The sequence below is a fragment of the Dunckerocampus dactyliophorus genome, chromosome 5 (genome assembly GCF_027744805.1).
Source record: "Dunckerocampus dactyliophorus isolate RoL2022-P2 chromosome 5, RoL_Ddac_1.1, whole genome shotgun sequence".
NCBI classification, from domain to species: domain Eukaryota; kingdom Metazoa; phylum Chordata; class Actinopteri; order Syngnathiformes; family Syngnathidae; genus Dunckerocampus; species Dunckerocampus dactyliophorus.
Window position 1 is genome coordinate 30,935,892 of NC_072823.1, and position 14,600 is coordinate 30,950,491.

The 14,600-nt window shown below is 39.7% G+C and overlaps 1 protein-coding gene across 4 annotated transcripts in view; it reads right to left on the reverse strand.

Annotated features, from left to right (window-relative positions):
- The window catches only part of cadps2 (Ca++-dependent secretion activator 2), a 182,381-nt gene that overhangs the window by 38,736 nt on the left and 129,045 nt on the right, over positions 1-14,600 (reverse strand). For all 4 annotated transcript variants that reach the window (XM_054776309.1, XM_054776308.1, XM_054776312.1 and 1 more), the window contains exons 14-17: positions 14,045-14,146; positions 2,298-2,361; positions 2,105-2,228; positions 940-1,040 (exon numbers count right to left, since the gene is read on the reverse strand). In XM_054776309.1, the coding sequence (XP_054632284.1) occupies positions 940-1,040; positions 2,105-2,228; positions 2,298-2,361; positions 14,045-14,146 (391 nt within the window). The remainder of the gene's footprint in view (positions 1-939; positions 1,041-2,104; positions 2,229-2,297; positions 2,362-14,044; positions 14,147-14,600) is intronic.

The window sequence follows — 14,600 nt, forward strand, 5'->3', positions numbered from 1 at the left end:
CCCAGCGCTGGAAGAGACTCATTGCAAGTTATCACAAACGCTTGATTGCAGTTGTTGCTGCTCAGGGGGGCCAACCACTTATCAGCTTTAGGGGGCAATCACTTTTTCACACAGGGACATGTAGCTTTTTCCTTTCCTTAATGATAAAAGGTTTCATTTAAAAACTGCATTTTGTGTTGTCATTGACTAATATTTACATTTGTTTGGTGATCTGAAACATTTAAGTGTGACAAACATGCAAAACAATGAGAAATCAGGCAGGGGGCAAATACTTTTTCACACCACTGTAGATATTTTTTTTATATACAAGTCACACCTGACTATGGAAAAGAGTGCAACTTTACAGTACTAAGAAAAAAACCTAAGAAAGTGTTTTGAAGGAACAATACAAAACACTAAAAGGCATGAGAAAGTGCAAACGTTAAAGAAGCTCGGAAAGTACCACCAAGGGCAGGAAAGCATGGAAAACAGTCCTGAAATGTGAGAAAGTATTCTGAAAATATGAGAAAGCAAGAAAAACATCAAACAGTCGAAAGAAAGTAGTGTAAGGCTCATGACAAGCAAACACCAAGGAAAAAAAAGCCAAGTAAATAAAAGTCAAGAGGCGATGTTGACCTCCACGCTGCGTCTAATTTACAGCTGACATCGCACGTGGCGCTGGGAGCGCAGCGCCGCCCGTCACCATGGCAGCGGTGGACCAGAATAGCTCATCAACAGATGCTGCCACCTGAGATTGATCCGTGCACGGCCGGCATATGCCGACGTGTGCACGCGCACGCCAACGCTCGGGAAAAGTGATCAAGAACGTCAAGCGACTCCAGCACCTCAGGATGCTGTCGTCTCTTGGAAGGAACCCACGGATGACCTGCTAGCACTTGTAATCAATATTACCACCTCAATGGAAGTACTATACGTGTACTTTCTAAGTACTCGTCAAACCTCAGAGTGATGCTCGTCGTTCTGCTGCAGGACTTCAATGACCAGCTCCCCCAGTCTCATCATGTCCTCCAGTCGCTTCTCAGGGTCCACTTCAAGGTCCGCTGGGAACATGGAACACCATGATTTACTTACATTATATCCGCTATTATGACTATAAATAATTATGTTATGATATTAGCTGTTGTGATTATACCTTGCCACTTTGTGCCTCAGATTTCGCAGCTGGACTCTTGACAGTTTTTCAAAAATATAATATTTAATAACTCATTGCTGTTTCGTGTTTGGATATTATTCGTCCAAAAATAGACATATTTAAGCATTTTATGCTGAAATGAAGCATTTCCAGGCATAAAAATAGTTAAATGAAGTAAAACACAAATATAAGGCACTCAGAAGACACATTCAAAGATGTTGTGATGACATGTGATATTCTACACTAGTCACTAGGTGGCAGTAATGTTACATTGATGACGCAATAGCCACCATGGGAACTACTCTACACAACAGGATGTTAAGAAAAAAAGAACAAGGAACTCTCCCAATGCTAACATGTTAATCTATATTATGTCTTATCTGTCTTATTTTCTCTTATGTCAACTTTATTGGATAATAGGAGTGTAAAGGTGACTATAAAGGTTATTTCATGTCGAGAGGGCTCTAATGCTTAAAAAAAACTCAGGGGGTGGTAAAGAGGTTTTCTATGTCTCATTTACTCTTATTATATCCACTATATTGGGTAATAGGAGTGTCAAGGCAACTTTGTTATTTCATGTCTACAGGGCTCTAATAACGTTACAAACCATATTTAGAGGCTCGTAAACAGGTTTATCCACTATATTGGGTCCTCGGAGTGTAAAGGTGACTACAGGGGTTTTATTTAATGTCTAGAGGACTCTAATGATGTTTTAAAAATTTTATTTAGAAATTTAGAAGGTTTTCTATGCTCTAACTACAAAAATATTCTATTTATTTAAAAAAAAAATCCTACTCCTGAGTTTGTATCAGGACATAATGTCAAAATATTAGCAACATCTACAGGCGTAGCAGCACAATAATTATCAACGAATACTTTATTATTCTTGTATTGATCTCATGAGATGATGTACCTAATAAAATGGCCCACACTTGCTTGATATTAGTACGTACGTAAATATAATAAGTGTACCCTTCAAGTGAGCGTATTCAATCAGCTGGCTGTAATTGATTCCGGCGGCTTTTTCCAGACACTTGTGCACCAGCTTCTTCATGTCCTCTAGAGGCACTGGTGTGGTGATGTCCCTCATGAGAACCTAGAAGAACCACAACATCACGAGGAAGCCCAAGTAGGAACTTTGCTCTTGAATGACGCTATGGCGTACCCGCTCCTGCAGGGACAGCGTGGCCTTCAGGGCGCCATCTGGTCTTCCGAAAGGGAAGCAGTACCTGCAGAGACAACACGGGGACATGGGTGGGGGTTGGCGACAACCTCGTGGACAAGGACGGAGGAACAGAAGATGAAAACAGCAGTGTTGTCAACAGATGGCCGCCTCCTTTCTTCTAATTACGCTGATGAAGGAAGCTTTTCTCACCTCCCGTCTCTGAATGCAGACGAGGAGGCGGAGCCATGCTTCACTTTCTTAAGTGACAAGTGAACACTAAGCAAAAGTGTGCGCGGGCGCACGGGTCAGCTGATTAGCACAGAGGCAAGAGGCTGACCTTCCCGGGAGGATTAGCATCACAACACCTGTTATTTCACGAGCTATTACCATTTGCATACATTTTAACACACCTCAATATTATTATTAATAATAATACTAATAATACTACTACTACTACTACTAATAATAATAATGACAGCCAATATGTTGTCCTTGATTGGAGTCTCATCGACTGCTCGGAAATCTTTTTTTTTTTAATGAAATTGGAGTCAAAAAGGAGTGTAGTACTTGGCTCCAACCAGCAGAGGCGCTGTTGAATCAGTTTTAAGTCGTTTTGCTGTCAAAAGAAGACCAACATGACATCAACTACGACCTCCAACATGGCACAATTCCTCCTGGCACTGTTACATCTCATTAATATGTATCAATAATATATTTAACAATGAACCTTGGCATACACACACAGCAGGGACCACCGGCGAATGGTGAACACTTGTTAATTTTTGACACACACTGATGCATTTTCTGCAAGAAAACAAACAAACAAACAAACAAACATTGAGCAGAAATGGAGAAAGAAAAGGTTATTTTGATTGGTAAGTTTAGCTTCAAAGCCCTGGCAGAACCGCTCTCGCAACAAGACCAACATTATTTCAAGATTCAAGATTCAAGAGTTTTATTGTCATGTGCATGGTAAAACAGGCGTTATACCATGCAATGAAATTCTTATTCTGTTCATTCTCCCAAGAAAAGAAAGAAAACACAAGAAAGAATAAGAACATAAACATAAACATAAATACCAATAAATTAAGCAACAACAACAGAAGAGACATTAATACAAATAAATAAATAAATAAATAAATAAAGTGCTATGAGTGTGTGCGTTCATTGAGAAGCCTGATGGCCTGTGGGTAAAAGCTGTTAGCCAGCCTTGTGGTCCTGGACTTCAAACTCCTGTAGCGTCTGCCTGACGGTAGGAGTGTGAATAATGAGTGTTGTGGATGTGTGCTGTCCTTGATGAGGTTGTGTGTTCTTCGTAGGACTCTAGTTTTATAAATGTCTTGCAGTGAGGGGAGGGCTGCCCCAACAATGTTCTGTGAGGTCTTGATCACCCGCTGGAGTGCCTTCCTATCACGTGTTGTACAGTTACCGTACCAAACAGTGATGGAGGCGGTAAGGACACTTTCCATAGTGCATCTTTAGAAGCAACTCAGGATTGTGGTGGACATGCCAAATTTCCTCAGTCTTCTCAGGAAGTACAGTCTCCTTTGGGACTTCTTCAGAATTTGTTGGGTGTTGTGAGACCAGGTGAGGTCCTCGCTGATGTGTGTGCCAAGGAACTTGAAGGTTTTCACCCTCTCCACCTCAGTCTCATCAATAAACAGGGGTCTATGCGGCTCCTTTTCCCTTGTTCTTGGGTCGGTGATCATCTCTTTAGTCTTATCTGTACTGAGAAGGAGATTGTTATCATGACACCAAGCTATGAGGTCCGCCACCTCTCTTCTGTATGATGTTTCAACACCACCAGTGATCAGTCCGATGACTGTAGTGTCATCTGCAAATTTAATGATGCTGGTGTTGTTCTGGGAGGGCACGCAATCGTAGGTGAAGAGCGTGTAGAGGAGCGGACTCAGCACACACCCCTGTGGGGTCCCAGTGCTCACAGTTCTTGAGCTGGATGTGCGATTGTGGACTCTGACTGACTGGGGCCTGCCTGTTAGAAAGTTAAACAGCCAGTTACAGAGGGAGGGAGACAGGCCAAGTGTGAGGAGCTTATCTGTGAGTTTGTGGGGGCTGACTGTATTAAAAGCAGAGCTATAGTCTATAAATAGCATTCTGACGTATGTGTCCTGGCCCTGTAGGTGAGAAAGGGCTGTGTGGATGGCAGTGTTGACTGCATCATCCGTGGACCGGTTCTGGCGATATGCAAACTGTAGAGGGTCCACAGTTGCCGCCGGGATGCTCTTTTTGATGTGGGTCATGACTATTCTTTCAAAGCACTTCATAACAATAGGAGTGAGTGCTATAGGGCGATAGTCATTCAAGCAGGTCACGTTGCTCTTCTTGGGTACGGGCACTATGGTGGTGGACTTAAAGCAGGTCGGTACAGATGCTTGTGCAAGCGACAGGTTAAATATGTCAGCAAGCACGTCAGCTAGCTCTGATGAGCAAACCCGAAGTGCACGTCCTGAGATGTTATCTGGGCCTGCTGCTTTTCGTGGGTTTGTTTTGTTTAGAACCCTGCGCACATCAGCTGATGTCACCATGAGAGGTGAGTCCTGTGTGCTCCCCAGGTTCAGCCACCCTCTCTGCTCATCAGGAGTTTGGGTGTCAAAGCGGGCATAGAGCTCATTCAACTCATCAGGAAGTGTGGTTTGGCTGGACGTGGGTACGCTACTCTGCTGTCGATAGTCTGTGATGTACTGGAGCCCCGCCCACATGCGCCGAGGGTCTGAGGTGGAATAGTAGCCCTCCAGCTTGTCTGTACTGTCTTTTGGCCTCTCGTATGGACCTTCTCAGGTCATATCTGGCCTTTTTGTAGTCATCAGCGGTGCCCATGACAAATGTAGACGAACGAGCACGTAGCTTAGCCCTTACATCACAGTTCATCCACTGTTTTTGGTTAGCGTATTTTCTGTAATACTTGGTGGTGGTAACAGTCTCTATACATGTGCTAATGTAGCCAGTAACAGCAGAAGCGTATTCATCCAAATCAACAGTACAATCTTCCCTCCCTGCTGCAGTTTTAAACACATCCCAGTTTGTGCAGCCAAAGCAGTCCTGAAGTACTTGATCAGTTTCTTCATTCCACACTTTAACTGTTGGATCTACTGTCGCTGTGAGTTGAGTTATCACGGAGTACGTTGACTGCCAGAAAGAAATGAGAAGTTACTGGAGCACTGTGGGTATTTTTAAATTGTCATTTATACAGTGGTACCTCGGCATACGAGTGTCCCAGCCAACAAGTGCTTTTTGGATGAGAGCTGTCTCTCGGCTGATTTTTTGCTTTGAACTGCGAGCTAAAACTTGGGTTGCCGGCAGGAATAGCCAAGGACAGCTATTTGGGGGCTTGTGTCAATGTGGCCATGACTGAAGACGAGAATGGATGTAAATAGCATTAGCAGCGCCGCTTGCTAGCCACCAGTTTCAACACGTCAGCAAAACATACGTACATTATAGCCATCTAATTGATCTTATTTATTATGTACTGTGTAAAACTACGACAGGAACAACACATTTAAAACACTACAGTAAATAAATACAGAGCCACCATCCACCAGGAGGAGCCTGGAGTTTGTTCAGCGAAATGCACCACACAAATATAAACAGCATTTGGGAAAAGAAAAAGGGTAAAAATACAGTATAGTAGTCTGTCTGTGCAGCGCGGGACAACATAAGATGGTGCGTTCAAGGAGCGTCAAGTGGGAGAAGTCGCCACTTGCATTAAAACATGCAAAAACTGATTTCTGACTGTATGTTATTTTTTGAATAAAATAATGTCCCATATTTCCAAAATTGATATCCCTTTAAATACAATTTCATATAGTTATGTAAAAATATTTTTTTCAAAGTGTTTTTTTATCGTTGTGCCAAAACGTTTCCTGCGGTCCGGTGGTTGGGGACCCCTGCCTTACACCACGCTTGGGGACAAGATGTGCTCTTTTACACATTTGAACATACTAGAAGAATTCCCCTTTCATACAACTGTCTTCTTTATTTTACAAGATGAATCATTAATTCATGACTTGATTCAGATCAATGTCTACATCCACAAATGTAACCGCTGAATCGGATGACATCGAATCGTATCGTTTGCACCTGTATCCAGTCATTCTGTTTCTAAAATACAGTCAAACTTGTCTATAGCGGCCACTTTTGCAGACTCCCTCTATAGACAGGTGGCCTCTATAGACAGGTTGGCATCCATTTTGAATGTTGACCAGTAGAGGGAAAAAAAAAGGAAAAAAAAATGTTGACCAGTAGAGGGCACTGCAAACTGCGGATAAAAGTTGTAGAGCACTACTAGGCTTGTTATTATCATGGTTCATAGTTTTAATTCATCCTGAACATGCAAATGAGTCAAACAGTAGCACATCACATAGTACAATTCACAATTTTGCATGTCCAAAAAGGAGTAGGAAGAAGCAAAGCTTAGTTAATCCTACCCCTCATCAGTTTCACATCAGTTGCAATACATTTATTCACCTCTTGTTCTTCCAAGTGTACTTTGTAGGTCTACATGACAATGTAGTGCAATCATAGCCAAGGTTTTTACTTACTAAAAGGAAGCTAGAGGCTTAATAATAACTGATAGAATATATCCACCACCCACAGAACAAAGCTGTGCTAGTAATGTCTTACGCTTGTTTTTTATATTTTACTTTTTATACGGCAGAGTGTCATTACAGCTTTAGTTCATCAGGAAGTGACGGGAAGTGACGGTGGGCGTCCCGAGCAGGAGAGCTAGGCTCAGTGCTAGCTGTGAGTTTGGAGAGAGTTGGGAAGTGTGTTTATGTTGGCGTGGATGTGAAGTCCTGCAGTGTTCTCCGCTGTTAATAAAGCCATTAAAGTGCATCGGCGACGTGAGTCTCTCCTTCCCCACAACAAGCGGCATTACAGTATTGACCAGTGCACACCAGGAAATAAACGGTGTCATTTCTTACAGGCATTGGCTGGACAGCTATGTAGTGGGGCTTGTTTAACCTTTGCCTTGTGGGCAAGCAGGAAGGAGAGACGATGCTGAGAGATGTGTGTGTGTTCTGAGCTGCTGTCTGGTGGCCGCGTTCAATCAATAAAGTTGGCAGAAGCAACAGGAGAAGTTTCCTTCTTTGCTTCGGAGCTGAATAACACTGACAAGTTAACAGACTAGTAGCGAACGGAAAAGAAGACGGCTTTGTTTGTGTCGAATACAGAAGATGAGGACTTTGATGGATTTGTGGATGAGGATTGATGAAAAATAACGTGAGTACATTCTAAAATACTTCAATTAAGTACAACCCAACTCAGTTTTGCTCTCGCTGCCGCATGCATGCTAGCGTATGTTTTTTTTAATTGTAGCGTCGCTGGGAGCACGTCCTGTTCCCAGCATACTTTGCGGTAATGTTTTGGTGCAAATGCTCTTAAAGTTACATGTTTGACCAGGAAATAGCAAGCTCAAAAGAAGATGGCTTTTTTATGTGGAACAACTGACAGTTTGTGTGGATCTTGTGAATGATTGTGACTGAGCTAGGACTCAGTAATTAAAGTCTACACACGACGGCTTCATTGATTGAAAAACTAAACTTTTTCGTGCATGAAGCTTCTACTTGAGTTGGTAATTTGGCCGCTATATGCAGTCAGATATTGACCAAGGGAGACAAAATGGGTGGCCGCTGGCTGCGTTAGACAGGTGACTGCTATACACAGGGTCTATAACATGTACATTTGCTGCGGGGGATTTTTCAGTGGCCGCTACAGTATAGGCAGGTGGCCCTTCTAGAAAGGTGGCCGCTAAGACAGGTTTGACTGTATATCGTTTTTGAAACGGCTCTTCACTCGTGTATCTAGATGCACATCAAATCGTTCACCACAAAGAGATTTACATCCCCACTTATTCATGATAAAACTTTATTTCTCGTTGTGATTAATTGTGATTCATTATGGGTAGTGTGGACAAAATGTGATTAATTGCAATTGAATATTTTAATCAATTGACAGCCCTAATATACTGTATATATTTTTTGGCACAAATTCTCAAATCTTGAATTTGTGAAGGTGTGAATGCTGACGATCCACTGCTGGTGTTAATTGCGGGGATCCACTGCACAGCAATTCCTCATTTACGGCAGTTAATCGGTTCCAGTACATTTCCACAAAGTTGAATTCTTTATTTAGAAATGGAACATTTTGGTAGTTAGAACATAGAAGACTTGCTCACAACCTTTTAAATACACTTTTTTTTAACATTATTAGAGCCCCGTAGACATGAAATAACACACCTATAGTCACCTTTACACTCCTATTACCCAAAATAGTAGACATAAGAAGAGAAAATAAGCCATATAAGACATAGAAAACTTGTTTCCGACCTTCTAAATACACTTAGAAAGAAGAAATATAAGACATAAATAAGACATAAGATAGACTCACATTTGGTCACACGTTTTTTAAAATAATAACAGGTCATATTCAATCACAAAACAGCAATCATTTCTTCATTTATTTTTCAAAAACTGTGATTGAGTGAAGCTGGGAAATTTGAAGTGCGAAGTGGTGAGGGAATACTGTGTACAAGTTGACATCAAAAAAGAAATATAGATTTGACAAGCTGAGCTGCAGTCAAATGTCGTCATCCAAAACAAACCTTCCTCTTCGACATGATTCAGCAGCGTCCTCTTACCGCCGACCCCTCACCCCACCTCCCTAACCCCGCCCCCCTGCCCCCAGATGGAGGGCCCCTCTCAGGCGTGAGGGGTTTAAAGGGCCTGGCCGACGGGCCGCTCAATGGGCTCCGCTCCATTCAGCCGAGTGGCGTTCAAGGTCTCGAGGCTGCCGCTTTCACACCGCGCTGACAATGCCTCGGTGTGGCGTTCACACGTGCACGCACGCAGCGAGGTCGCACGTCCTGCACCTGCCCAAGCTGGGTGGGGGGGTGCAAATGCCCAGAGTGCCTCGCTGCGTCTCCACAAAGTCAAAAAGAGCAAAGTGTGATGACTTCAATGGACTGTGCAGCTCATTAAGTCATTTTTGTCTCCTCCTCCTCCACCTCGTTAATGTTCCAACTACTGTACAACGTCAGCAAAGTAAACATCTGTGAGCAGAAGAACTAGTCGTACTAGTAAGTCAGGAAGTACTTGCTTCACAGTTTCAAAGAATAAAAACACAGTCCAACAAGTCCAACTTAAAAAACTAGGGCAATCAATGAAAATTTTAATTGCAATAAATCGCATTTTGTCCATCGTTAACTCATATTTAATCGCAATTGATCACAGATTGAAAGACCTTTTAATCATTAACAAGTAGGGATGTAAATCTCTTAGTTCCTTACTCAACCCGTTCCATAATTTCATTCCACACACGGAAATGCTGTGGGTTTTCAGCGTAGTTCTCCCGTATAAATGTTTTAAGTTTAATTTTCCTCTAAGATCATATTTCTCCTCTCTGATTGAGAAATACTGTATAAGGTTTTTGGGTAACGAGTTGTTATTAACTTTATACATTATTCTAGCGGTTTGAAAGTGTACTAAATCTGCAAATTTTAATATCTGCGATTTTAAAAATAGAGGGTTTGTATGTTCTCTATACTTGGCATTATGAATGATCATCACTAATATGTGATATTAAAAATAAAGGTGTGTATGTTGTCTATACTTGGTATCATGAATGATACTAATATGTGATATTAAAAATAAAGGTGTGTATGTTGTCTATACTTGGTATTATGAATGATACTAATATGTGATATTAAAAATAAAGGTGTGTATGTTGTCTATACTTGGTATTATGAATGATACTAATATGTGATATTAAAAATAAAGGTGTGTATGTTGTCTATACTTGGTATTATGAATGATACTAATATGTGATATTAAAAATAAAGGTGTGTATGTTGTCTATACTTGGTATTATGAATGATACTAATATGTGATATTAAAAATAAAGGTGTGTATGTTGTCTATACTTGGTATTATGAATGATCATCACTAATATGTGATATTAAAAATAAAGGTTTGTATGTTGTCTATACTTGGTATTATGAATGATACTAATATGTGATATTAAAAATAAAGGTGTGTATGTTGTCTATACTTGGTATTATGAATGATACTAATATGTGATATTAAAAATAAAGGTGTGTATGTTGTCTATACTTGGTATTATGAATGATACTAATATGTGATATTAAAAATAAAGGTGTGTATGTTGTCTATACTTGGTATTATGAATGATACTAATATGTGATATTAAAAATAAAGGTGTGTATGTTGTCTATACTTGGTATTATGAATGATCATCACTAATATGTGATATTAAAAATAAAGGTGTGTATGTTGTCTATACTTGGTATTATGAATGATACTAATATGTGATATTAAAAATAAAGGTTTGTATGTTGTCTATACTTGGTATTATGAATGATACTAATATGTGATATTAAAAATAAAGGTGTGTATGTTGTCTATACTTGGCATTATGAATGATCATCACTAATATGTGATATTAAAAATAAAGGTGTGTATGTTGTCTATACTTGGTATTATGAATGATCATCACTAATATGTGATATTAAAAATAAAGGTGTGTATGTTGTCTATACTTGGTATTATGAATGATACTAATATGTGATATTAAAAATAAAGGTGTGTATGTTGTCTATACTTGGTATTATGAATGATCCTAATATGTGATATTAAAAATAAAGGTGTGTATGTTGTCTATACTTGGTATTATGAATGATACTAATATGTGATATTAAAAATAAAGGTGTGTATGTTGTCTATACTTGGTATTATGAATGATCCTCACTGATCTTTTTTGCAGTACAGTGAGTGAGTGAAGATTGCTTTTATAATTATTTCCCCATATCTCCACACAATACATGAAATATGCTAATACTAAGGAACAGTACAGAGTGTGGAGTGATTTTTGGTCAAGAACATATTTTGCTTTATTCAATATAGAGATATTTCTCGCCACCTTTTGTTGTATAATTTTAATATGAGATTTCCAACTCATTTTTTCATCTATTATAACCCCAAGGAATTTATATTCTTCCACTTTTTCAATGTTCACTCCATTAATTTGTATTTGGTCGTACGTGTCCTTTCTGCTATTTCCAAATAGCATTATTTTAGTTTTACTTAAGTTCAAGGATAATCTGTTCCTGTCAAACCATGACTTTAATATGACCTTTTCATCCTTGACCTTTTTAATGAGTTCTTGTGTGCTTTCACCAGAACAGAAAGCGGTGGTATCATCCGCGAATAAGACCAATTTTAAGTCGTTTGTTACTTTACAAATGTCGTTGATGTACAAATTAAACAGTTTTGGTCCCAGTATGGACCCCTGGGGTACTCCACACGTATTGTGTAGACTCCCAGATGTATATTCTCCTAGCTTTACAAATTGTTTCCTCTTTGCTAGGTAGCTTTTAACCCAATTCAAGACTAATCCTCTAATTCCGTACCTTTCTAATTATGAAATTAAGATAGTGTGATTAATTGTATCGAAATCTTTTGTCAGATCCATGAATACTGCTGCTGCACATCTTCTGTTGTCTATGGCAGTAGTGATTTCCTCCGTGATTTCCATCAGTGCCATAGAAGTTGAAATGTTGGCTCTGTAACCATATTGACTGCTAGCAAATAATTCATTCTTATTAATAAATTTGTCCAACCTATTATTAAATAGCTTCTCCACAATTTTAGAGAATTGTGGTAACAATGAAACTGGCCGATAATTTGTAAATTGGTGTTTGTCTCCTTTTTTGAAAATTGGAACCACCTTGGCTGTTTTCATTTTGCTTGGAAATATTCCAGTCTGAAATGATAAGTTACTAATCTATGCTAACGGGTCTGCGATCTCATTGATGACCCTTTTAATTGTTTCCATTTCGATTCCATGACAATCAGTTGATGTTTTTGCCTTAAAATGTTTAACAATGTCAGTGATCTCCTTTTTGGTTACAGCAGATGAATGTCCTGTATGATGTCTTCTTCTTCTTACAGGCGTTTTTTAGTCCTTTTGTCATCCATGGCTGTTGGTTTTTCTTTTGCTTCTTGGGCTTTTCTTGCCAGGGACAGTTCTTATCGTAGAGCTCCATGTAAGTACCAAGGAAGCTGTCATATGCTTCATCCACATCTATTGCACTGTAGACCCTCTCCCAACTTTGTTCTTCTAGTCCTTTCTTGAAGGCCCGGATGCTGTCCTCAGTATGCAATCTTTGAAAAGTCTTTTTTGCCTCCACCTGTTTTTTCTTATAATGTTCATTGTAAATAGTGAACACTGGAAGATGATCACTGATGTCACTAATTAGCAGGCCACTGATGGTGTTGTTATCCAAGTCATTGGTGAATATATTATGGATGAGGGTGGCACAGTGCTCTGTTATTCTGCTTGGTCTGATGATTTTAGGATATAAACTCAAACTATACATTGTATCTGTGAAGTCGTCTATTTCCTTGCACTTGTGTGAGTTCAAAAGTCTCCACATATAAAAATAGTTTTTTGACCTATGTCTGTAAACGTTGTCTTAATCCAATCCTCAAATATTGCAAAGTAAAAAGAAAAGAACAAGGAGAGTGTATTTGTGAGTCTATATTATATGGTATTTTCTCTAAGTACACCCCCCTCCAAAAGCCAAAGCCAAACCTTTGGAGGGGAGTATATGTCTACAATATTGGGCAATAGGAGTGTAAAGGTGAGTATAGGGGTGTTATTTCATGTCTAGAGGACTCTAATAGTGTTAAAATGTGTATTTAGAAGATGGTAAACAGGTTTTCTATGTCTTATATGTCTTATTTTCTCTTATTATGTCTACTATAGTGAGTAATAGGAATGGAACTATAGGGGTGTTATTTCATGTCGAGAGGGCACTGATAATGTTAAAATGGGTATTTAGAAGGTGGCAAACAGGTTTTCGATCTTAATTTGTCTTATTTTCTCTTATCATGTCTACTATATTGGATTAAATATGCATATTTAAAGCAAATTTGACATTTTCTGCCTAAATTCCAAATTTTCAAGCAAAAAAATGGCTAAATGACGTAAAACACAAATATAAGGCATCCAGAAGACGCATTCAAAGACTTTGTGATGATGTGAAGTATTCTACACTGGTCACTAGGTGTCAGTAATGTTACCTTGATGAGACAATAGCCACCGCAAGTACTATACAGAACAGGAAGTAAAAAAAACAACAAGGAACTCTCCCAATGCTAACATGTGAGTCTATATTATGTCTTATTTTCTCTTATTATGTCAAATACACTGGGCAATAGGAATGTAAAGGTGACTATAGGGGTGTAATTTCATGTCATGTCTCTAATAATGTTAAAAAGCACATTTACAAGAACAAATTTTCTATGTTATATATGTCTTAATTTACTCCTGTTAAGTCTACTATATAGGGTAATAGGAGTGTAAAGGTGACTATAGGGGTGTTATTTCATGTCTAGAGGGCTCTAATAATGTTAAAAAGCATATTTAGAAGGTGTTAAACCTGTTTTCTATGCTCTAACTACTGAAAAATTCCATTTATAATCTGGACGATGCAATGTCATTCGACACTGCATGTGAATGCTGAAGAGCTGCAGCAAAACTGAAATGCTTTTAAAAAAAAAGTATAACAGTTGAACTGAACCAATGGGGTGTGGCTCCCCTCCTCAGGTCTGTGAAAAACACGGCATTACAGCAGCCGCAGCAGACAATGGTGAGAAGATGGACCAGTAGATGTTTGACTGTTCAAACATCTTCTGGTCCCGTCCTACCTGAAGTGTGTGATCTGGTTCTCAAGAAGAGCCAAGAGTCGACTCTGGATGGCTTCAAACTTTTCCTTCTCATCCACCGTCACCGTGCCCATGCCGTCAGGCCTGACAAGAGAAGACAGAAGATGAAATCAAACGAGGGTTTTCAACTTCAATTATTCGTTTTTTTGGGTTTCTCAGAACACAGGCCCTTTTTTCGAACCCTGTGTCAAAGACAGACCTTTTTACGTGCGCATCAATTCACCATTCGCTGGTGGTACGTGCTTAGCATTGGCGCTGCTTCAGTGCGTGTTTTCCAAAACAAAAGCAAATAAGCTACAAAGAACAATCAGATGAAAGACAAACAACAAACACGTCCACCAATCAGAGTTTTCGTTGGAGAAAGCTGCCAGTGGAGCTTCATGAATGTTTGCTGTTAGGAAGTCTGAAAAGACAGGGGGGGAAAAAAAGGCTTTGGTGGGTGTGGGGGGCTGGCAGGGCGGTTTTGTGCGATGGCGTCCAGCCTTGACTTTGCTCGCTTGCTGCGTGCGTCTGAAAGAGAAAATCAACCTCTGCTGAG